General features: G+C 40.0%; 1 protein-coding gene across 4 annotated transcripts in view; it reads left to right on the forward strand.

Moving 5' to 3' along the window:
• The window catches only part of vti1a (vesicle transport through interaction with t-SNAREs 1A), a 111,311-nt gene that overhangs the window by 28,409 nt on the left and 56,567 nt on the right, over positions 1-26,335 (forward strand). For all 4 annotated transcript variants that reach the window (XM_022742902.1, XM_022742904.1, XM_022742903.1 and 1 more), the window contains one exon: positions 6,020-6,104. In XM_022742902.1, the coding sequence (XP_022598623.1) occupies positions 6,020-6,104 (85 nt within the window). The remainder of the gene's footprint in view (positions 1-6,019; positions 6,105-26,335) is intronic.

Consider the following 26,335-nt stretch of genomic DNA (forward strand, 5'->3'; position numbering starts at 1 on the left):
TTTACTGTCCACACTCCATGACATGCAGTGTAATCTACCATACACAATATGCAGTATAATGAAACGTCCTCAGTCCTTGGTCAACTCAAGTGTTGGTGTTGGTGATGACTGAATGACATGCTTGAAGCTGGGAGTTTCTAGATCACGTTAATTTATGAACAAGCAATACTTAATATTATTGTAATTTGGCAGATAACGTTAGCGACAATACACAGGCAGAAGACAAAAGAGTCGTAGTTAGCTTGCTGCTTAGCTGGTCAGCTAACCAATCTAGAAATACTGTCATAAGGCTTGGTTAAGAATGACTGTGTAAAACCCCAAGCTAATTGGCAATAATGATTATTTTATTATTCATATAACTTTTCAAGTGTCCTGCGTCTAGCTTCATTAGCAACAGTTGATATTGTTTTCTTCACTTTGAGGCGGTAAACAAGAAGCACTGATGCTAGAGTGAAATCGTGGTTTCTTGGAATTGACCTGCTCCGCTCATAATTAAATGCAAACTGACTTTGCAAATTGAATTCATCTTTCAGTTAAAAAAATCAGTTGTAGCAAATATATTATTGGGCTGCCTTGACAACCTGCCCATTATTGTCTCCCATAAGACTGTCCTATACAAGTACCTTCTACTCCTTAGATAAGCCATGTGAAAAGCTTGATCAACACTAAAAATGGGTAAATTATTAGGTCAAGTAGTGGTATTTAAAGTGTTATATAAAAAGCATGTAAATATTGTATAGGTTTTAAACTTGAACATTTGTTCTTATGTTCTTCTTACTATTCAGCAATATTATTAACATTTGCTCAAATGCAAGAATTTCTGATAAAGCCGATTTGCTACTTACATAGCAACCGTGCATTTTACCATTACAATGTTGAGGACTCAGTAGTTGTAGCATTACATTATATATGTCATATTTTAATTAATACTCACGCTGATCATATTTTGGAGAAAGTTTTTCCCTCTATTGAGGCAGATTTTGTCAGTTTCTGCAGGTTACATTATATTCTTGTCCTTTGAAGCATGGCTGAACTTGTATTTGCAGCTGCACTTACAGTATGTTGTTAAATGTGCCTTTCAGTGAGACTATGTTCAAGGGGGCTTCTGCAGAAGCTGAGTAATTCAATTCCTATCAAAGCCTCACCATTCACACCTTTCCATAATTTAGAACGCCAACCTGGCCCAGATGCCATGTTATCGCACTGTTTTCTTTTATTTAGCTGTACTTTTGTTTCCCCTTTTTCTTCCCACCTTTTTTGTGCATTTCCTCCTAGCCTGAGGGTCAGAAGACATCTTGAGTTACCTCACCTGTCTACCCTTTTTGGAATGGCCCGATCTGTGTAATCGGGTTTGATTCGGCGCCCTCTTCGCCACTGCACGTCTCCATTGCAGTCTTTTACCCTTCTACTCTTCCTTCCATTTGAATCAAAGGCTGGCACAGCTTATACACACTTAAGCCTTGCTTTTAAAAAACTATACTTTTTTTCTTCCACTGAAAAACATGTTTAAATATTTAGCACCCATATTCACAGCTGTTTGACACTTGTAATTCCTCGTCTTACAAGTCCCAAACAAACGGCACAGAAGATCACACAGTCAGTCTGAATCACAGCTGTCATCATTATTCACTTTGACTCTCCCCCACCCTTATTGAAATAATAAGGAAATCATCTGAACTTTGGAAAATGGTGATAGTAACCGCCTGTGTTTGATATTGAAAAAAGGCAGGAGAGCGAAAGAAGAGGGGAGAGATTTCTTTTGAGCTACAGCTGCATTGTTCTGGGGCTCCCTGTTAATAACTTACAACTGAAGAGTGTTTCTTGACGCAAAAAAGCACAACAAAAAAACACCATTTTCGTGGTTCCTAAGAAGATCTTTGTTCAAAATGTAGGTGTCAGATGAAAAGGCATACATGCATAGGCAGAAATGGTGGTGGTGATGGGGGGGTGCACCAGTGCACTCACAGATGCACAATATTTATCATATATTGTATTTAAATCCTTGGCTAGAAGGCTCCATGAGACGATCAGATATGATTTTGACGGGATCCTTAGTTTCTCTTTAGTCAGTTAATGGCAGAGCTGAATTGCAAGCCAGTATTTGAGCTTGAATAGGTGTTCGTGTATGTGTGTCTTTGCCTTATTCTGAATGGTTCCCAATGGTTATATCAGAACCACAGGGGTCAAGCCTTGATATTGGACGTTGTAGCACAGTAGGGGCTGGCAGCCACTTTTCTTTTCCCCTGACAAAAATGCTGACAACGATATCTTACTTGCTTATCATATCTTAGCTGTTGTGTGACATTTGTATATTGGAGCAAAATTGCTTTCCTGGAGAGTAAGAGTCACCTCACTTTAGATTAAGTTTGTAGACGTAATCTCTATATCTGCCTTGACTGTGACTATGTAGTGTAGGATGTTTAGTTTTAATTGTACATGTTCCTTTTCATTATTTTCCTCGGTATCATCCTGTGTTCATGGCTGGATTGTTTCATTATTAGGGCCATCACAGTGTGCCATTACTGGATTCTTAGTGGCTGAACTCTCACCCTTTCCTTCAGGTTCTGTCACCGTCAAACTCGGGGCGCATTATTCTAATGATCACACACACATATACACCACCAGTGCCACCCCCCCACCCCCCCAGCAACCCCCCCTCCCACCTTCACACACCCACCCACCCACACTCACCCTCCCCTCCCCCCGGCCCTAAAAGAAGACAGAACGAGGGAGAGAAGAGAGGGAGAGAGAGAGAAATTCAGGAGGAGAAAGCTTTGAAGTGGCTTTCCATCGCAGTGAGTCTGCCGGCCGTCTCCCCGAGACGTGTCACCTTTGCCGAGAGGGAATAGGAAAATCACGTTTCGAATGGTAATGATAACATACTAATCACTTGAGCTCTTTGAAGAACCCGGGGAGTGTGCTACTCTGTCAGTATCCCTGGCTGCCTCATGCTCCCAGGCACACACAGGCACTGCAGCCATGGTCTAGGTGTATTAGCTTAAGCATTGCATGTCAATACGTCCCCTCCATCTCAGCTGATCCATAGGGGCTCATTATAGACCAAGCTTGGTATCCATTTTCTCCTACGTGCACACTGCCACCATCTCCACTTCCACACCCATGTAACCCCTCCCTGAAACCCTCTACCACACCCTACACCAAAAACATGCCACACCTTGCATCCTATCCCACTCACCATCTCCTCGTCGCTTTCCTCCTAGCCCGTTTTACCACCCATCCACCCATCCACCCACCCGTTCTCCTATCCCTCCATCCTCCCCCTGCCCTCCCTTTAACTATTAAAAAGTATCTCTGCAATTTTAAATGACATCTGTCAGCGGCGTGAAGAAAAAGGAAGCGAGGGAAAGGAAGGAGTTCAGAGGGAGTTTTCTCCTCCCTGCTCTTTTCCCATCCCTCTTATTGTCAAACTTTGAAAAGCATGTCATTGACTTATTTTTTTTTTCCTCCACATTTTTCATTTCCTCTGAGTGATTAGCTGGTACATGTTTTGACAGCCCAACCAAAACTAGAGATTTCACTTCTCCCCCTGTCCCCTTCGCTCATGTGATGGGCATAAACCCTTGTCAGAGAGGCGGTTGCCATTCATCGGGTTGTTTTTGAGTGTCAAATGTGTTACATCTGATCGGTTTCTTAACATAGCATATTAGAAAGGCCATCAAAACCAACAACATTCGAGTAAACATTTAAGTCTTCCAAGTTTATGATGTTTATGATCCTCTACTCTGAAGGCTGTATGGATTTAATGAAAGCTGGGTCCTAGTCTGGACTTGCACTAAAAGTGTGTCACTACAGTGGATAATATGGGGCTGTACATGTTGTTTGAATCTATGTTTATATGTTAGATAGGTGGCTGAAGCCTTGCACTCAACCAACATAGATTAACAATACACATTACTGAGATTACACAGCGGCGCTGTCTTATAAAACAGACCAATGTAATAGTTGAATCAATATTTAAAATCTGTTTGAAGCATCCATGATGATTAGATAAAATATGTGCATAAAATAAAGGAACTTTAATATAAAGTTTAATATCCAGGCATTACTTGAAACAAATAATGATCAAAGAGATCCTTCAATGATTAACTCACTTGTTATACAGTACACCGGAATCTTTTAATAAGAGCCTTTAGTTTATTAGATCTTGGGAGTAGTGTTAAAATCAAACAAAATCAGAATAACAGAATTAAACTTAATTCAGACATTTGAGTGTCACCACAACAGTCACCAGTTACAGTTCATGGGCACCTGTGCCATCCTTTTGAAGAAAATCTGACATGAATGTCCAAAACATAACAACCTCATTGGGAAAACTGTGGGGGAAAAATTAGACAATTGGCATTTTCATGCAGTTTAATGCAACCTCAACCGAAGCAAGTGAGATCAGTTATAGTTAGTGAGCCTCTTTTGTACAATGTCATAAAAAATATAATGTTGAAAAAATTAAACTAGGTATTCCCAGCTGGTTTCCTCAGTAAAACAGTTGCCAGTACTCAGTGACAAATTGACTAACTGTAGCTGTTAGTTGAAATGAAACTCAGGATCCCCCGATGGTGACAGTGGAAAGAATTATATTTAAACCAAACAGGAAAACATTCAAGACATTGTCAGGTAACCTCAACTAATCACTCACAACATGTGTACAAAATTCAGTAAAATCCCACTCATTCCTGAAGACTCCTTGTGCAGGTAACAGTACATATTCCACCGAGAATACAAAATGTCAGCCATAGATCCACATATATTGGTGTCAGTTTAAGCTTTTGTGTTCATGTAGCATTGGTTCCTCTTTATTCATTTTTGTTTGGGTATGAGAGAACTGAACTGACTGATTCAAAGTGTTTAAAAAGCTAATAACATATAAAATCATTCACCTCTGCTCTTTGCCACAGATAATACATGTATGTGTCCGTAATGTAGTGCAGTAATTGGATATGTGAACACAATGAAATGAAACCATAATGGAAGATGTCTATGTTTGAGACCCCCAAGATGGAACTCAAGGCCATCAGTCAACAGATCAGATCTTTTCTTGCCTTGCTCGTCAGACATGAATTGTTTAGCTATAGAGCAGGAACCAAAACCTCTGGTTCTCTTGGTTTCTGAGGAACTGCTATCAATTGATATGTGTACACATGATATTAGAGCCCTAGTTCACACCTTTATACTCTCAAACATCCACTTTGAAAAAATGATCAAATTGCTTATTTAATATTTTATGCAACACATCTTTTCTTGAACACCTTGCTCTCTGAACTCCATGTTTTCAATGGATGGGCTTGTCAATTGTTGATAGCTGTGAGTAAGCCATGGGGGGATGCAGCAGCTCATACATCATGAATAACTGTTGTGGTCAGGAAACAGGAAGCAGAAAAGAAATCAAATGGTTTTGTGTGGGATAATTATTACACTATAACGATGTTCATTTTATTAACATTTATGACATTGATGGGTTCGAAAAGGCTTCATTATTTATTATTCAGGAAATCTTACACTTCATCTGTTGCTTTACTATCTACATTTGAGGGACTAAATGTTGATTTTGTCTTAAATTTCTCCATTTGGAAGCTATCACCTCGACAGGATTTTGTTTTGACGGGAAAGCTTCAAATTAAATAAAATTTTATCTTGATTTGCACCTCCCCGCCTTAACTTTTCCCTCGCGTGCAGCAGAAGGCTGTGCTGTGAAACAATACAAGGAGGCAACAAACCTCAAAGTAGTTCTTGTTTTCATGTCCAAGATGAGGCAGCAGCACCTCTTACATTGTCAGCCTCAACATGCATATGCTTGATATTCCATCAGCATATAACACATTGTCATCCATGAAGGTTATTGCCAACCTGGCGGTATTATGTTGTCGCTGTGGATGTGGTCTGTCTGTTTAGGTGACAGTGTTGATGTGTTTCTTTGAAATGGGTCCCAGCCCTCTCAATCAATTTTTTTTTTTGTGTGTTTGTTTCTCTGGCTTTATTTTTTTTTTTTCTCCATTTGTTGCAGAGAGCGCATCTGTTGGACAACACAGAGAAGCTGGAAAGGTCATCACGGAGACTGGAGGCCGGCTACCAGATAGCAGTAGAAACCGGTACGTATTCTGTTTTGGATTGGGTTGGGAAGGAGTGCGGTGGTGTTGGGTGGGGGTTCAAGATAGTGGTGAGGATGAGTGAGAGACAGCAAATTGTCTTGCTCATATGTGAGGTAGGTGGATATGTGTGTTTGTGTGTTTGTGTGTGTGTGTGTTTGTGTGTGTCTTGGTGTGTGTGTGTGTGTGTGTCTGTGTCTGTTTGGTGGTGGGGGGTGATGTAGAGGGTTGATGGGGGGGGTTCGAAAAAAAAAAAACCTCTTTCCTTGACGCCTGATGACATTTTCGGGAGCACATCAAAGGCAAGCCAGGGAGAGAGAGAGAGAGAGAGAGAGAGAGGTGTACAGGCGACAGATCGGGCGCCGCTTCTCCTTGCTCTGCTCCCGAAGAAAATTCATGCATCGCTATGGCGGTGTGTGTGTGTTGTGTATGTGTGTGTTATGGGTGGGTGGTGGTATGTTTTTTTTTTTTCTTGTTTTTTTTTTTCTTTTTTTTTTAAAAACACAAACAGACAGGGGGTCTATGAAAATAAACAACGTCAGCGTTCTTCCTGAAGTTCTTAATTCAGGGGTGCAGAAGGAAGAAAAAAACATAATATCACTTTCTAAATAAACCATCCAAAAAAACACACAAACTCCTTTTTTTCCTCATTATCAAGGATGGTTTTTATCTTAAAATAGGAAAAAAGCTCATTGGGATCTTAAATAGATTTAACCAGTTAGCATATTTTTTTTTCTTCCTGTCTTCCTTCCTGACAGTCACCACATTATTGAGGCACAGTGTATTCCTCAGAGATGTATCAAAGCTCATTCTTGAAGTATCAACCAGCTTTCTGTGGCTTCCGTTGTAGTTTTGAAAAAGTTTGTCAATTTACACTATAATCGCGGGGTGGCTGGCGTGTGCGACATCGACAGATTTAATAATTCAAGTCAAGGAAGGTTCGCACGCAGACCACCAGCTTTTGATGTTCTCTGTAACTTGCATTCACAAATTCATAAATACAATCTGCATTCTCTGCTTAAAAATGTTGATTCAAATGTCTCAGATGATCCTTCCGTTATCCGGGTTTTTCGACTGTGTCAAATTCTGCGACAGCCGACAGATTGTTAATTCTACCCAGTTGTATCTTTCACTAGAGAGGCTTGTTTTGATGTTTTGCCTCACAGCTCGGTTGGTGTTTAAGAAGTGGGCCACGGCTTAAAAGTGTTCAGTACCTCCTGGGCCCGGCCGTTTCTCCCGCCATAGTCGGCCACATGCCCCTTGACCCTGTGTCACTGGTGGCTGTCTCATCCACTGTGTGTGCGGCGAGCTAAGAACAATACTCGTTTATCCTGCCTTGGTCCCACACACTTGGCTTGGTCCACACCAGCTGTGGGGTGTGTTTGTGGTTTGGTGGGGAGGCTTCGCCCCTGCGTCTTTAATCCATGACCCCTTCCTTTACTCTGCTGTCGATACCAACCCTCCGCTCAGATGCACAACCTGAAATGGCAGTGTCTCTGGGTCAAAGCGGGAATACATCTGCACAAAGAACATAGTTACACAGGGAATATGCACTCTTCCACCAGACTAATTACTATATATGCCAAGCTCTCAAATTCAACAGACGCACTGGGCACAAACATTAGGTAGCCATATTTATCCACTGGGTTTATAAGGTTTGACAGTGTTTGCCATCTGATCCCAAATTCAGTTTGGTCTTTAATTTAGTGTTGTACACCCATCTCAAACTATATATTTACTCTTGTAGTTCCTCAACGGCTCATCACAGCACTTCACAGACATCTTCATGAAATCCTCCACTTTTTAGATCATAGTCTTGCCACAGTTCTTAGAGTATTGAGATACAGTACTCCAAGGCCTGGGATTTGTCTGTTTGGAAACACTAAATTGTTTACTTTTATAGTCCAACAAAGGCTTCATTTAGTGTAGTTCCTTCTCTTTCACACCAACAAATACAACGTAATGAAATAAAGAAGTGCACCATGCTTTATCCATGCACGTTATGAAAATGGCATTGGCAGTTGTTGAGGAATAAGCTTTGAGTTTTCAAACGTAGAGGTGTGGCATCCATAGTCGTAAAACAAGAATAATTAGAGTGTTAAGTGTTTTCCAATCATACGCTCTCTAGTCATACTGTTAATACTTTTCTTGCCACTAACCTCAAGTCTCCTCAGACATCTAAGCTGCACTTTTTACCAAGAGCAGTTTAGCATCATTATTTTGCAGTAATTCAAAGTTGCATTCTCTATCCACAATGACACAGTAGCACTTAAGAACTGTAATTGACCAGTGGGGGAAGTGGAACTAAAAGACATTTTATTTCAAAGCGATAGATACTGAACAAAGAAATGGCGTAGAAACTCAGCTTTGCCCCCTTTTCTCTTCAGTGTCGACAATATATCTCTTAATGACCAGGAACAAAAAAACCAGGATGCTTCTAGGTCATATTTAAGGGGAAAAAAGAGGACTCTTAGTTCTAAGAAAAGATGAATCTTCACACAGTACCATTTTATCAGATTTTAGCATTTTTTTTCTACCATTCTCAATGTCTCCAGTGTATTTAGTGAAAACAAAGACTTGCCAAAAGCAGTGAGAGCCCTCAGAGGGATATAGAAGAGACTCTTTGGACATGCAGAGCTATTTACCACACACACCCTCAAGAACCAGGGTCCTCTGTTTGTCTCATAAATAAAGTATAGAACTTCATTAGTGAGGAGCACTGACTTAAAAGCCCAGGCATAGCAACAAGCAGACATGGGGGCTAGCCCAGTTAAAGAGGGCCCTAAATAAAGAGGGAGGGCATGCAGTTAGCCAATTTAAAGACATTTGAGTCAGGGGCATTTGAAATGCCCAAATGTGGAGGCTTGACTGATGTTAAATCAAAGACATGCCAGATTTTAGTCCTTCCCTCCACAGTTGAAAAGATTTTGAATGATTTATGATTGCTTGTTTAGAAACAGCTAGCATGTCAAATAAGACATCTAAGTTGCAATGATTAGCTATTCCACCTTTTTGATTATTATTCATTGAAGGGCAGAGAGTTGAGTCTTACTGATCGACAGCTCATACAAAACATGGCTAAAAATTGTTCCATCAAACTCATCTTGAATTTTCTAGTTATGGTAATTAAAATTCACTGTTGTTTATTGGCATAACTCTGATTACTGAGCTGCTTTAAATTAAATTTGCTTTGTTGTGTCAACATAGAAGCCTTTTGCTGATGCGACTGTAAATGTGCAATTGTTTTAGGACACTAATAGTAATTGTAAACTTAAAGATATAGATGGGCTGGAAACTACTACAGTTTGTTTGCAGAGACATGACTAATACAGGTTAAATACAATTTTATTTTATTTATTTATTTTTTAGAATTAATTTTTACATGAAATATAAAGGCTTTTAGTTCTTACAATCATGATAGTCACCAGTTGCTACAAATGCATCTCAGTGGCAATATTTACAAATTGTACGACTCAGTAAATTAACTGGCAAATGTGGAGTTTACTTTGAAAACTCACCCCCTTTATATTTGTTCAGCTGACACAAATAACTTAGCGATGGCAGCAAAATGAGCTGCTGAAACAAAGACAGACACAGACAAAAGCACTGCTACTCTGCATTTTAAAGGTGGCCAGCAAGAGGCTGAGAACACTTCTTAGGCAAGTGTTCTTGGTGTTTAGGGGCCTGTAATCAATCCTGCAAAATGAAAACAGCTCATTAGGGATTGATTTCAGTCCCGTTTAGATAAGCAGAGAGGGTCGGGGCCCGGCCCCCAGGGGCCCCAGCCTAGCCCAAAGTTCACACCATGCCAGGTAGAGAGCAGCACCGCAGGCTATCAACTTTATTAGGATGGAGATAAGCTGATTAGACCTTGTCAATCAAAGGTGCCAGTGACTCAATCATGATCCAGGGGACTTTTCTTTCTGTGTCTCCCCTTTTCTCTCCCTTCCCACTCTCACAATCTCCCTCTCTTTTTTGTGATAAATCATTGAAGCGACCAACAAAGTGGCAGCCATCGCTGGGCTAAGCTAAGCAGCCCTGCAGTTGTCACCAAGGCAGACGCGTGAGGACCCTGTGATGATGTGACGACTATATTAAAGAGTACATCAGTTTGTTTTAGAGCAGTTTGATTTTGAACTGCAGTGGTATTAAAAGAGAGGGGGAAAAAGAGGGGAGGGCGAGCACGCCGGCGTCATCGAACATGATTTCAGTGGCAGAGCAAGGGGTGCTGGGACAGCAAGAAATAAATAGATAAATGACAGAGTGACGAGAAATAAATAAATATGTTTTTGTAAACATAAAAAAAATCTTCATGGCTCCCTTTTGAAGCTGAGCGTGGCTTTGAGTCTTGCTGAGAGTCCATGGGCGCTGGAGTGGCCCAGTAACACAGCGCACGTTTGTCCCGACTCTCTATCTCTCCCCCTCCATCTTTGTCTCTTTCTCTGTTTCTCTCCCACTCGCTTTATTTCTCCCTGTTCCCTCTAAAGATCAGACTCGATGATTCTTTTGGTGCTGGGCCACCAAAGTGGTGCTCGCTCCTCAAATCCATACGCAAACACTTAACAAATTACATAATCAGTTACATTTATGAAGCCCAAGTGATATTTAAAGCAGACTCTATTATTGGTTCTATTTCTTATTTTATTTCTGTTTTTATTATTTACAATTATCAGTTAATCCAAAGAAATATGAAGTGTAATATTTAATTGTATAATCATATTGATAAATCATAATATCTCCACAAATTAAAATATTCAATTCAATTTAAATTATTTATTTTTTGGAATGGACTTTTTTTTGAAAACATCCAACATCTAAATAGAAATAAATATAGTCATTTATTTTAACAACAAGTAATGTTAAACTATTTTCTTAATTCTCATACTATTTAACATTAACATTATATAACAATTTTATTATTAGTCTTTACTATTAGTTTTATCTTTTGTTTCACTTGTTAATACACCAGTTTGATACGTGGTGTTACTAAAGATTGTGAAGGATTTTTCAGTCACTATATGAATAATTTATATAAATGTATACAGTATATATGCAATGTAAATCTTTTTCTTATTAAAATGTGACTGAATCTTTTCTCACTTCTTTTCTGTAGTTTATTCTCTCTGTTATACAATGTAGTTTGAATATTTTAAGGATCTCTTTTTCATTCCTCTTTTTAAAAGGACAGTTTGCTAAAGTGGATTTCCTTGAGGTATAGCATAATAAATCACTTTTTTGTAGGCTGATACAATCGGCATGTTGTATTGTGTTCAAAAAGAATATGAAGTTATTTGATAATTGTTTGATTAATGGAGCCGAGATCTAGGATTTAAATATTTCACAGCTTGAGTTTTCAGCTGAGGAGATAGGAGGACTTTTTTAAAAAAAAATATACGATTTAAAGGAAAAGTATGTTTTCCTATAGCTATTTAAAACGAAAATAATTGTTAAAAACGCGCCCAAAATTTTGCCTGAAACCATATTTCCTAAATATATATGCTTCAATGCCTAACATCTTGCTCTCAGAAAATCTAGCCGTGGGTGAGCTGTTTATCGGTAAACCCCCGGTGGATGAAAGGCGTAGCAATAATGATTTTTTCTCTCCTAATCGGACCTTGTCAGCAAGGCGTCTTATCGTGGAGAGGAAAATGACACCGATCCTATCGAAGAGCCTGGAGTCCGAGTCGGCGGCACGTGTCCCCCCCAATCATGGCTGGCCATGGCCCAGCCATATCTAGCGCCGCCACAAACGGCGAGCGACGCTTTTTTCATGTGGACTTCAAAAACGTTGCGAGTCATTAAAATTGCACCCACGTTCGGCAGCGGGGATCAGCCGCTCTGGAGCGAAAATGGGATGTGGGAAGAGGAGACTCGCTAAATGTGTTAATTCCATCCTCACATGTTTACGGCTTAATTTTAATCTGTTTGAGGGAGGAGGAGGGGTGGAGGGACGATTGGAAAGGGGGGCGGGAGGGGCAATGAGAAAGCCGCGCACTGCAATAAATCGCCATTATCTTTGACACCCTAGGACTCAGCTGTTCCAGGGATTTAGGGGTCCACTGGCAACAGTGTATATCGTAGGGCATGAAAACACTGTTTACGCTTGAACTGCGGTAGCTAAGGTGCAATCACCAGTTTCAGGCTGCACAGACAAAAGGCCTTACGTGCACAATGGCCAGCTAGCATACGGACTCTCAATGGAAGAGCTGAACCAACAGACTTCGGTATGTGTTTGTATGTGTGCGCCTGTTTTCCCTGCGTGTGCGTGGGCAAGTCTCAGTTTCCCAGTGAATCGACAGGTGTTGTCGCAAACGTCCAAATATTAGCTTAAGTTAAGTGGCGCTACAAAGATGGCAGTGAGTGACGTGTTTGTGTAAAATTAAATGAACCTTACACCAAAAATGGATGCCAAATTTTATGACTGAATAATGATTCAGTTGAGTCCACCAACTAGTCTGCATGTGTCCCTAAATTAGGTCTTCACAAAGTGTTAGCTAGCATTAATAAAATTATGAGAAAATCTAATAATTAGACCTTTAGTCATTTATTAGCTTCAACAAGGCTCTCAACATAATGAGTCTCTTGGAAGTAATGATCTGACTAGAGAGCTCATTGGAGCTCTCCTGCTCAGTCAAACATGAGACAACATTTCTTAGGGAAATATATATTTTTAAATTAAATTTAAACTTATTAAATTTGCACAATAGCTGAGTACATATTTTATCAAACATTTGTATGTTTAAGATGCAGGTATTACACTTTAATCCATAACTTTAAGTCCATTTAAATGACAGCAAATGACAGCTTCACATCATTTTCTTACATTGCAAATATCAGAGATTGACCATGGAACATGAACTCAAATATATTATTTACTGAGGTACTGAGAAAACAGCATTAGCATGGTTAACTGAACATGTGCGACCCAACAACTTGATCAACATTTCTCAATAGCAGTACATGATGACTGGTCCATGGTAAGCTACACAAGAGATGAATATAGTAACAGTTTATTAGATTAAAAAAAACATTGGCAATTTCAGCTTTAAATAATGCACAGTATCCCTTAGTAATAACCTTGAATCAGTAATTTTGGCGCAGTTTGTAAATTAGTCTATATTCTCGATCAAGCCTCATCCGAATCGTTTATTGATATAATCTAATCCTTATCTTAAAATATGAAACACCCCCACCCCCCCAATTGCTAGATAGTGGTATGCCACTATATCTTAAAAGACACCTTTGTCCCAACCTTAAATCACTTTTTTTTTTCTATTTTTAGCTTACAATAACTAAAAAGATACCCCCTGCCTTCTTGCATGCAGAAGAAAAAAGTGTAGCATTGACCTCTGGCTGACACAGAGAAAGCTGAGGGAGGGAGGGGGAGATGGAGAAAAAGAAAGCAGCAGAAAGAGCGACAGAGAGGAGAGAGCTAAGACAACAACTGTGAAGAGCCGCATAGGGTTAAAGAAAAACTGTTTCAGAAGGAAATGGGAGACAAAAGCGAGGACTCAGAGCCCCCATGGGTGCTTTAAAGAGCCGCTACATCTGAGGCGCTGAAATATTAAAAACGGAAAGGGAGAACCAAAAAAAAAAAAAAAGAAAAAAAAAATTGAAACAGTGAAATAAAGTAAAGGATTGGCAGTGAGAGAGAATTGTGCCACCTTGTCACCCGAGGACGTATATCAGAAATATTAATTCAGTGATGAGAATGACGCACTGCATGACAAGAGGATTGATGACAGTTAAAACCCTAAAAGGAGTAAAAAATGAGGAGACGCTTATCAGAGCGAGTGTGGAATGGCTTCTGTACAGGGATAAGAAATAAGGATGGAGATGACTATATTCACAACAGCTACATGTTTTAACATTTTCTATTTGTTTACCGATTCAAAAAATAAAAACTCCTGCAGCTTTTTTTTTTTTTTTTTTTGACCAGTAACCTCCCTTAGATGTGATCTCATTTACAATGTAGTAAAGTGACAACCTTTCTTATTTAAAAAGAGGCAAGTGGCACGCTACTACAAAGCACTTGAGTAATGACAACTGAGTCAAACTACCATTAGCATTGTATCTTCACAGCGAGTCTTCTGTCAAGCTGGCAGACATAAATGGCCAATTTTTGATGCAGATTCAACAGAGTGTTAAAGAAGAAAATTGTTAAGGGGAAAGTAGTACTATTACTGCTTCTCAATATTTCCCTTTTGCTTTGCTCATGTAAAATGACAATTTTGTTAGTTGTTCAAAATAATTTGAAGATTTCAGCCACGTACCTGTGATGTGTCATGACGTCAGTAGTAATATCCCCTATTCTTTATAAATGTTTTGAATAGAATTTATAAGACAACAGTATGTATTGAATTTAGTCAGTTACTTTATTTTTATTTGTTTGCGTTGAATTAAAAACACATTATCACAGAGAGTGAAATCATTAAGTATTATAATGACGACTGCAAAACCTGACAGAAGGAACTAATGAGTAATTCATCAATGACTCTTCAGGCAAAATAAACTTTTTCAGATGAGGAATACTTGCCTCATACTGACCTGAAATAGCATTCACAGTGCAGTTAAAATTGTGTGTCAGATTTAGCAGTAGTAAGCAGACAGTCTAAGGCAAAGTTACTAATAGTAGTTTGCTACCCAGCTGACTGCTGATGCCATTTTAATCTAAGTAGTCTGCCATTATTCACTTACAGTAAAGATACATAAAAGTTAGAGTTGGCAAAAATTTATTTTTAGGCACATGCCTTACTGTAACAGGAAAAAAAAAATTATCCGAAACATGGAAATAAGTATATAATAATAAGTAACATTTTTTAAACTATTTTAACTACTTTTAACCGCTGTGTTTCCCAAAACCTAGAATAAATTAGGTTTTTAAATAACTCATCTTCTCTTGCCCTGTACCATTGCCCACAATCTTAAATATTCTTCTCAGTTTTCTCTGAATGGTTGTCAAAAAAGACAACTTAATTTATACTGTGCCACTAAATCCAGTGCAGCTTTATATGAATTTTTTTGTTCTATTTGTTGTATGTAATGTATATATTTTGCCCCCTCAAAAATAAATCAATCAAGTAATTAGCTTAACATAAAAAAGAACAGTGACAGTGACAAACCAGTGTGTAATTTTTTTTTTAAGGAAAATATATGTGCAATCACTTTGTGTTTTCTCATTTTCCCATCACTCTCATACCAGTATTTGAAATGCAGACTGGAAAGTAATGAATTATATTGTAAATAATAAAATAAATGTAAGAGGTTCCTGAAACACCAGGCTGTACTTTCTGTAAAACTTGGACATAATGCACTTTGTCCAATTGTAGATAAAAGTTTTATACCTAGGTGATAAGATTACCGGTTTTGAGTAATCTGGAGCATTTTAATGTTTCTGATAGTTTAAACAAGTTATTAGTAGGTTATAGTAACTTTCCCAGATGGGACTGTATCCAAAGGTCTGTGAGTAAATAACCCAACGACAACAATGACTCCTTTTAGCTTAAGATGGAAAGCTGGTGCAAGATTAGACGTCAAATTTCTTGGTCTAAATCTAAAAAGAAAGTACAACTGCTCATGTTCCCTGCAACAATAAAAGTTGGTTCTAGCCTTGAGAAAAATATTTGATCCTGTGTTTAAAAACCATAGAGGACTAAATGCAACCATTAGCTCTTTTTTGAATCTGCATCTTATGTAGACATTTCCCGAGCCTCCCACCCTGCAAGTTACACAATTATACTGTACAAACACAGTGAAGCACATTAGCCATCTCCGTCTGTCCTTGCCTCTCTTTTCCTCAATGGTAGCCCCAAGGAGCACCACCCCCCACTCCCCCCGCCCCTGTCAAAGGATCTTCCTCCTTGGCTGTCCTGTGCCCATCAGACAGGGTGCCCGCCCGTTTAAGACACCCAGGGAACATGAAACAGAGCCGGGCCGAGATGTCAGCTGGTTGCCCCATCTGCCAGTCAGTGGGATGGTAAAGCTTTTGTCCTGGGGGGTAACCTTAGGAGTGTTCTGCGTGCTGCTCAAGCGTGTTTGTGTACGCACACATGTGCGAGTTGCTTTGGGACAGGAGAGCCTGCATCACAGTTCTGAGCAAAGCCAAGCTCAGACAGCATGCTGATATTGTCCTTTTAATTTATGTGTGACTTGTGTGCACATATAGGATTGTCACATTTGGACCAAAATGACCAACATATAAATTTGGATTCTCTGTTGTCTGATCAGGGCAAAATAACTGTGTTTACCACAACATTTTTGAATGGCAGACATTTTCAGGGGAATAAAATGTATAGGTCTCAAAGAATTGTCCTCGATTGCATTGAAGTTAATTGGTCTCCTTTCAGATGTGCTCATTTCTTATGGAATCGAGAACTGGTGGAGTGCTCATCAGACTTTTAAATTGGCTGGAACTTTTCTCTATCCTTCCCCTGTTCTCCTGTTAAATAGCATAACCTTGACAGAACAAACAGTTTGACTCTCATATAAATGAATCAAGGTACTGACTGGATGGCGGCTGGCCGGCTGGTTGAATGGAAGCATAGTTCCACGTGTGCATTCTATCGTTTGGTAGATAGGCCGCGCCCTTGAGCTGCTTTAGGAGGGAGGCGCTGTAAGAAGGTCTGTAAGAAGGTGCTGAAAGGGGGGCCTCTGTGCACGCACGAACGCTCACACATAATCCTTTGGACGGGTCTATGTGAGCCCAAGAGTTCCTAAAAAGAGAATGCACATAGACAGCATGAACTTATTTATTTACCACTGAGTTATGCTTTTGTAGTTGTGCCTGTCAAGGATATCAGCACAAGTTAATATGTGTGCTTTTCTGTGTGTCTGCATGTGTGTTTCTTTTAGTAATACGTGCATGTTGCTTTTGCTTTGCACCTCAGTTTCTTCAGGCTCAGATAAAATGTGATTTATAACAACAAAGTCATCCCTTTCCTGCGCTGTAATCATTTTTAGTCAACTTTGACTGTTGACTGCCATGTAGAAAGCTTCCCTTAAGTGGTCTACATAGTCCCCATGCTCACATCAGTCAGTCTCACCGCATGATGTATGTAGTGGTAGTCCTGAAGGGCTGATGTATGCACAGCTCTGCACCGGCAAGTCCTCCCTGAGCACATCTATGATCTTGGGTTACTCAATCATCAATCAAGGCCAACTGCAGCGTACTGTACTGTCGCCCATCTTTTAAAGCTCAGTTGTGAAGGACTGGCTAAGATGGCCTAAGGGACACTTCCCTTGGTCTGACGCATCTCAGGTTTGATGTGAATATGTGCGTAGTTATGACTACACACAGAACAGAGTGGACGCACTGATGTAGACTTTTTTAATGTTTGGTGAAGGCCACCTGATAGTGGGGATTTGCTTATAAGTATCCTTTTTTTCAGAATTTTGCAGTATATTTTGGTAAACATTTTTCAGTAATTTGTTTGACATTTGCTTTCTATAATTCTGGTCATTTTCAACTTTGAACTGCGTGATCGAGGAATGGAAAATAAACAGGAAACAGGAAATGAAAACCATAATTTCATTAAGTAGAAACTTGTCTATATGTCTAATATTTTAGACAGGCTATTAGTTGCTACAGAGTGAATTATTAATATGAATACATATTTAAAGTAACATTAAGTGAGTGCAACATATTTCACTCTTTGTTACCATTTAATTATTATAAGAAAAGGCAATTGTCTTTTTAAGGGAAATGAACATGCAAAGTCTTTTGCCAAACATGCATTGATCAAATGTGCTTGCCAAATTCACCCCATTCAGAATGAAGCTTACCTGAAGAATGCAAAGCCTAAATTTCAGACAGTATGGGAAGAGGGAGCAGACAAAGAAGGCAGTGCAAGAAAACAGTGCCAGAGAATCAAAAAGAAATATACAGTACATTCACTTTCTCCACAAGGCTATTCTGAATTCATTATATTATCCAGAATGGACGTTCAGAACCATACGATATTGCAGTGATAGAGTTGCATGCCAATTTTCCTGTGTGCTTGAAGTGAGGTATTGTGCTATTTTAATGAGCTGTTTAGACTAGTGGCCGGTTGCATTTGGGCTGTAACAACCAGCTCAATGAATAATTGTTATTGCCTCTTAAAGGCCAGATGTATGGAAATCATGCAAATTTAGAGCAAAGGGAAAATGTGTGTGTGTGTTTGTGTGTGAGTGTGTGTGTGTGTGTGTGTGTGTGTGTGTGTGTGTGTGTGTGTATGTGTGTGTGTGTGAGAGGGTGTCTTCAAATAATTGTATTCCAGATGTCCTTCTTTCATGTGAACCACACACATGCGGGCACACACACACACAAACACACACTAAAAGGACAGAACAGATGATGGTGATGATGATTAAGATCTTAAGCATATGGAGATACTGTGTTGGTTTAATGTTTGTGGGTATGTGTGTGTGTGTGTGTGTGTGTGGCTGTGGCATTTTTTCAACATTTCTGCTCCCTCAGTCTTCTGTGACAGATTCGCCCATCTCTCCTGGGGAGGCCTTCACTCCCAATTTAGACGCAAGCGTCGTCAAGTGACAGCAATGGCTCCGGCACCCTACCTTTGCGATATGACTACAGTTAACTTAACAAGTCTCGATATGTGAGCTCCATCTTTGATGTAATTGATTTGAATGGTTTGAGCATCTTTCTTGTGGAGAAGTTGAAACTTTTGGTACATCTGTCAACATGATCTTCAGAGGGATACAGGTCATTTCTGTCACATTAAAAAAGTCATCATCATATTTCACATAATCTGCAGTGTATTTTTGGTGCTTGAATGTCCAACATAAAAAATGCTCCCCTGGCCTCTAAGTGTCAGCTACAGTGGCTCGTCAGAGAACTCAGTCACTCAGGATGGGCATGTGTGGACACACTGTACTCAGGTCTCGAAACAGGAGAGGAGCAGCAGCACAGGATCGTAATCCATCTACCCATGCTGGCTTGTTGTACAGTGATCATAAATGTCAACAGCAGAACAGAAATCAAAGAGCCCTCTGATACAAAACTGTTGGGAAGGTGGTCATGTTACAAGCAAATCTTGTACTTCACTATGTTTTATGTCTACATTGGACCTTTCGTGGGCTGAGCTTTAAGTGTGAATGTGGACATTTGTGTTGATGAGATTCAAGTACAATGAATGTATTCTTTGTTCTTGTCTTTGTGTTTCTTTACTGCCTCTGCAACACCTTAACCTTGACTGTTGCAGCTGTTTTATAAAAAGTGAGGAACCACTTTACTGCAGTAAAATGAGAACATAAGTGCATTATACAAAACTAACAACAATAACTAAAAACAAAAAAAACAGTCAGGTAATAAATTACAAAGTAAAAATCTACTATTTGTCCTTTTTTTTTTTAAACGAAAAAAAAAGAAGCTTTTGTAGTGACATAACTGAAATACATAAATCAGTAGAATGAATTAATATTGTTTGATTAAATGAAAGTTTTACTTAAATTCGATTCTCTGATGGCCTTTTAGACTTCAGCGAAACATATGTTGTTTCCCCATTAGCCACGCTCATGAAGCCTTTTAAAAATGTTCAAATATCAGTGAACTGCAAGTGCATGAGTGTCTCTGAGTGTGTACGTTTCATCACATGTGCCTGTGTGTGTCAGTGAGGGGTGAAGTTGTGTTGAGTGACAAGGGCACGCGTCTTGAGCCACCTGGATTTATTTGGGCCAAACAAGAGGGGCCCATGTCTGTCTGGGCCCCTCTTCTGTCCGCAGTGGGGCCTCAGAGCCATGAACAGAAGGTGCCTCCTCTCAACTCACACCTGAGCTCCTCCCAGCCTGGGACCAACCTCTCTCTCTCTCTATCGCTCTCTTCATCCATACAACCTCTTCCCTCTCTTTCTTTCACTACCCTCTCTATCCCCTCCACTTCTCTCCCAGGCCATGGCCTGGCCTACTTTTACCTCTCACACTCTGGACCCTTTGATGTCGACTATGTTGGCCCTTTCCACAGATCATGTGTACGTTTGGAAATGTCCCCTTTGCTCAATCCTCAGTCTGTTTATGAATATACATTTCACAAACAGGATATGTAGTTAATGGTCTACAAAGAGAAGCATTCTCTCTCATGTATTAGCTGTGCTTATCACAGTAAATGATGCTAAGGTTCGCAGTGAGAACCACTCTTCCATTTACTTGATTCCCTCCTTTCTTTTTCAGACACTGCTGAGTTTGTTTTCCTTTTTTGTTGATGTTTTTTTTTTCCCCCCTACGAATCTCTCAGCTCAGTTCCTGGAAAAGATTCAGAGAGATTCATGAGCTTTATTCAGTGAGGAAATATGTGTTTGCTTGTCTGTTAGCATCTTTTTCATTTAGTCTTGAGGTGACAGGGTGTGAAGCTGGGTAGGCGTGTGCATCTCAGAAGTCAAAAGCACAAACGCTAACAAGACACCAAGTTGGCTGCTTTATATTTGAAGGTAAAATCAACTCAAAATCAACAGGATTCCTATTTCTCTGGTCAGTTTAGCATTATATCAGAGAATTTTGTCACATGATATAAATGTATTGTGGCAGATTTCACAGAGTCTTAGTGATAAGACTTTGTGTTTTGCAACAGAGAATCATTCAGTCCAAATGGTTTAGATAGACGGACCTGGAGTGTGCTCATAAGCATGATTGTCACCTGACTGTTGAAAATACAATTCTTTATCTCATGATGACAGCTTGGAACTGTGAAAATTATTGGCTCCATTGTACCATCTGACTTGCATACTTGTATGTTTTATATGTAATGTTCTTCTTTTTCGGGAGGTCTATATTACAATTAGATAACACTAAGTTGAAAAATATGTCTTTGTCGCCTAATGATATTAGTGGGTCTCAGTTTTGGACAGCAAGGAAACTTTATGACATGGTGGCTTAAACAGTATAATACCTAAATACTTGTTCGTAGGATACATTTATTGTTGGTCTTAGCCTCTTGAGGTGAAGTGTTGATAAAAATAACAAAATGAAATAATACCGCCCTTTACCTTTAGATATGGAATACAGTTTCCTGCAATACAGTTTGCATTTCACCAAGTTAAGAGTCTGTTTTGCAAAACTGCAGTGCTCGCTCAATATAGGTGCAACTGACATATTTATTGGCATTTTATTTTTGGCCATCTGCAGCCATCAAGGTTGTGTAACATCATCATCGCAGTGTGAGGGTAGAGCACACCCTCAGTGAACTTGCCTCTGGTTTCTTACATTCAGTTTGCATTATGGGAGTTTCTTGTCATACCTTCTTTGCATAGTTTCTTAGTTTGTGTGTAGAGTTATAAGACCACCACTAAAGGACTCAAGTCTTCATCACAGTCATCAGGTTTTAAATTCTCATCCCAACCACTTTTCAGTGTGTGCAAAAGTCGCGACTAGTATTTTGACTATTTGTCAGCTGCAGTAATTGATGCTAGCAATAAAAGACTCTGGACTATAAATCACGCAGCCAATTGGCAATAAAATACAATGAAAGTTAATGCATGTCAAATGCATGGGAAAAGGCCAGCGTGCACAGAGCAACTGTTGACCCTACAAGGTAAAAGGCTGTGATATACAGTACACTAAAGTGCCAATCAGTGTCCCTGTTGTCAGCTCCTCTGGACAAAAGTATATATAAAGTACTTGTTGCCTTGGTTTCTTACTGGAAGGTCTAAACTGGCTTGGTGTCATTAGTATTCAACACTAACACCTAATTGATCCAAACTGGTCTTAATAGGCGAAGGAGGATGTGGCCCACCATTGTAACTAGTGGCATGGGAAACCTGGCAATTAATGGGACATGGTAGATGTCTCAGATTTAGTTGTATCAATAGAAAGATTCCCACTTACACTGCAGCTTGGTGATAATTGAGCCGTCAGTCTCCCTGGGCTCTTACAGTCACAGAGGCTGAAAACTGGATCCAAAAGTTAAAATTGATTTGACAATAATAGTAAAGCCACTTTTGTGTAACTTAGCGGTCGTCATTCAATTATTATGTGTCTGTAATGAATATCGGCACAGACAACTGGGAGGAAGAAAGTTTTTAAAAACCCTCACACTGTATGTTCTTAAACTTCAGGCACACTGCCAATACAGGGCATGAGTGTGTGCGTGTCCACTGATATGTGTGTGTTGAAGAGGCTGTCTTTTCTCTATCAGACTAATAGTGTGTTAGCCCAGTCTTCAAGATGTCTGAGACTGTAATTAGTGGATTGCTTTGAGCCAGGCCAGCCCAGGGCGATGGGAGGAACTGCGGGGAGTGAAGGGAGCAACAACATGAGGGAGGCTAGAGAAGAAAAGGGCCGCCCATTTTATAGTCCTGATGGAGGTTATATTTTTTGTGACAACTGGACCAGAGTAATCAAAATGTGTTAATAATCCCTTCAAAGGGCCTGGCGGCACATCAGTGAGAAGCCTCACTGAACGCCAATCCCCCACTAGACCCTGGTTCTGGCTGCCCCACCCTCATTGACCCTCTGTCATTCTTTCTTTCTCCCTGTCCTGCTCTGTCTTCATGTCTTTTACTCTTGATCTTATCTCTCTCATGTCAAACCAATGTTTCTATTGATTGTGTCTAGACAAAGTTACTCCAGAGTTACATATCAAACTGAATTTTCTTATTTCCAAATCACCAAAATAGACAAGCTTATGTGTCACAAAGCTCAAATTTTGTCAGGTTGCAGTTATTGCAGCAGAGCCCAGGCCCAGAAGGGGGCATTTATCTGAGTTGCAGAGTCTGTTCTGGCACCCTGCTGCTTGTGTCTAACCCCCTGGGACGATGCCAGGTCAGACTGTATAGGGTCCAATAAGTTCTATCTTTTGTTTTAGGATTAATGGAAAGGTCAAAGTTCACAAAGCTGGCCAGATGGGGTCTCTAGTGCTAAATATCCATACCTTCCGCCCCTAAAAGGAGGTTGAGCATCAGAATCAATGCACCCAATCGATGGGCATAGTGGTGGAGGTAATGCTGGCAAAAAGTTTGATTGCATGCATATTGATCAGAGAGAGGCTAAGAAGCTGTAAGGCAATTGATTTTATTTTGGATTTGCATTGTTTTGGCTCATTTCTTTGTGTTACATTACGTGATTGGTTGGAGTATGGGTAATTGTAGACATGCAGACAACACACACAGGCACAGCAGAATAACCAGTCAACAGGTAATAACTCAGATAGTTGATTCAAGCCAGTGTTAATGTACGACTACCAACAGCCAAGCTAGTAAAATCTCAATCTGTTGATTACTTTATAGAATTACATTGGAAATGCCATTTAACTAGCATGTGAAAAGACATCATCTGGAATAAGAGAAAAAGTCCAGTAATAACCACTGCTCAACACCTGTACTTAACATTAAGTTCAAATTCACATTTAACAGTTGTCTCTGTGGTCCCTCTTTTGTTGCTCTTTCCATATCCATGATAAACAAACCAAACAAACCTCATAAAACTCAACTGAGACTTTTACATTCAAACAGGCATCGTACATTAACATGTACAACTTGTCTCACAATACTTGTGGGGACCCACCTTTGGCTACAGCACATTAATTCTCCAGTCCCTTAAGGCCCTTTCAGACCAGGAAGTGACAATTGCAGTGGTTTCCTTTGTGCCCAGGGGCTCTGCAGCACAGTCCTGCAGCAAAGCTATCAACAAGCTCTTACTGAAATTAATAGAGCCTGACTTAATTGGAAACTTAACTGAAATGCATGACTAACCTAACTAAATCAAATTCTTACTTTAACTATAAACTCCCATCCTAAAATAAACAGATAAACTTGTGGGAGCTGGATTTTTGGAGCCCAAAAAATAAGTGTGTCCCCTTAACATGAATGGGCCAATGTATTTGTGTTCTCACAGTGTGATACAAACAGGGACAACACTCACTGTCTTCTTGGTTATTGATGCTCAGTCAACGTCATGAGCTTTGAGTCAGGACTGATAGAAAACAACAGAACATCATCAAGTGCAATCCTACACACACAATCTTACGGACAAAGTTTCCTTGAAATAGAAACACGTTTGATATGAATGATAACACTATTAATATGAGTGTCTTTCTTACACTCATGTTAACTTTCCTTTAAATTAAGTCCTTGCCAATTAGAGAATCTCTTCCTCATTTAGTAGTCTAGTCTGAAGCTGTGTGTCAGGATCAGTTTGAGGCATTTAAAAATGCATGGGGTCCAGGTGAGGTGCCCAAGCCCCAGTGTGACCTGGGAGCAGTTTGTGTGGCGTCTCCAGAGAGGCTTTTTCTAGTGTAGGGCAGGAGAAGGGACCACACTTAATAATAGAGCCACAGCATCAAAGGCTGTAGACGAGTGCTGGCTGACATGGCATACATCATGAAACATTGTGTGTGTGTCAAGTGTTTTGTCAGTGCTCTGTATTTCTATGAAAGTTTACACTGAGGTGTTTTTATGCATATATATAACATACATATGTGGACCAGTTTTGTGGACCTACAGTAGTTGTATGTTTATGACACCTTTTTATTCATGCTTGGCATGTATACAGGACATATATATATATTTGTGTGTTTATAGTGCGTGTCTGTGTGTTCATGAATGTTCACAATAGGGCCCTCACTAGGTGGTGTGGCTCCCTGGGAAGGCTAGCGTAGCTGCAAGCACTAGAGGACTCATTGACTTTCTAATGATTAGTGGTCAGGCCCCCAGCCCATGCCTAGTACCAGGGGTTTGGCCTAGCAACTGCTGCTAGCCTCTGGCCACCGCCGCGCACCACTATCGACTCACCCCTAGCCCCCTCTTTCTTTGGCCTGCTGGCGATGTGTCAAAACCCATTAGCACAGAGTTCCGCAACTATAGAGAGGGATCATTTTAGGTTTATCTTTCTTGCTCTCCTCTTACTTCTCTACAGCCGTCTCCTCTCTCTCCTTCCCCTCATCCTCCTCCACCCTGCTAAAATGAAGAGAGAAACACAGAGAAAAAGGAGTAACCTTTGACAGGAATTGTTCCAGTTGTGGTATGTATGGCTGTGTATTGATCTGCATTGGCTTTAGGAACTATAGAGAAGAGAGTCAGCGAGTTGCCGCTGCTTTCAAGTCCCACACATTTTTTTCTGGGGAAAGACGAGGAAGTTTCAGATGCATGTTGACCTCCTTAGGTCCCATAAGCTATGGAGATTTGTTTAGAAAAAGGATTGGGGTGTTGTAACATGTATATATGTAAGGAATAAGTTCAGTAGTCTGTGATCCCATATGTAATTTCTATCCTGTTAATTTCCGTAGTGTGTGTGTGTGTGTGTGTCAGCATGTGTGCTTTTGTGTGTGTATGCTTGAGAGGAAATGAGAGAAAGTGTGTGTTTTGTATTGTATCATATAGTGTGTGTTTCTGCTCTTCTTGTCGAGTTTGACCTCTTGACACACTTGTTTGTTGCTTTCAAGTTATTGACCGACACAGCCAGTTTATCCAGATAACTATTTTAGAGAGTGGAACTTCTTCATTTTTAAAAAGCTAAGCCATGGTTTGAATTAGAATAGATCTACACTCACACAACTCAGCACTTAACTTCACAAACACACAGACAGCACTACACATCACATCTACACACACACACACACACACACACACACACACACACACACAGTCAAACACACAGCTCAGCGAGACAGCATCCTTCTAACCCAGCACTTCTTTTTCTGATAAGCTCAAACTCCCTAGAGAAAAGTGCCTGTCAAAGACTTTGTCCAAACAATGAGAAATCTGTGGGAAAAAAAAACAAAAAACAAATACTTCTCCATCACTGTTCATCAATCCATCTAGTTCTGATTTCATTATTTATTTATGGAACTTTGGGGCGCGTTATTTGAATAATGCGGGGTATGACGAAGGGGGAGCAGTACGAAAACAACAAAATGACAACCACACCAAAACCACCCGAGGGCACATGCCAACACATCGCATCAGTGTCATCCTTCCTCGCTTTGCCCCTGTGGGCTCACTGCTCAGCAGGTAGCCACACACAGGCACACAAACTCACACACATTAACTCTTACTATATAATATTCTAAAACATACATAAACATATGAATTTTCTCTCTTGCAGACACATACATAAACAAACCCAGTGAATAGCTTTCTGATAGACAAACAGAGACTCTACATAAACTTATTTTCACTCTCTCATATGCACACACACACGTACACACACAGATGTATGCACCACGCCCTCAGGCCCTTGAGACGGCAGCAGTGGCATCAGTGGTCTGATAGATGGATCCTGTCTCCTTGTGATCTCCACTTGTCAGA

The sequence above is a fragment of the Seriola dumerili genome, unplaced genomic scaffold (genome assembly GCF_002260705.1).
Source record: "Seriola dumerili isolate Sdu_G_001 unplaced genomic scaffold, Sdu_1.0 BDQW01000068.1, whole genome shotgun sequence".
Lineage (NCBI taxonomy): Eukaryota > Metazoa > Chordata > Actinopteri > Carangiformes > Carangidae > Seriola > Seriola dumerili.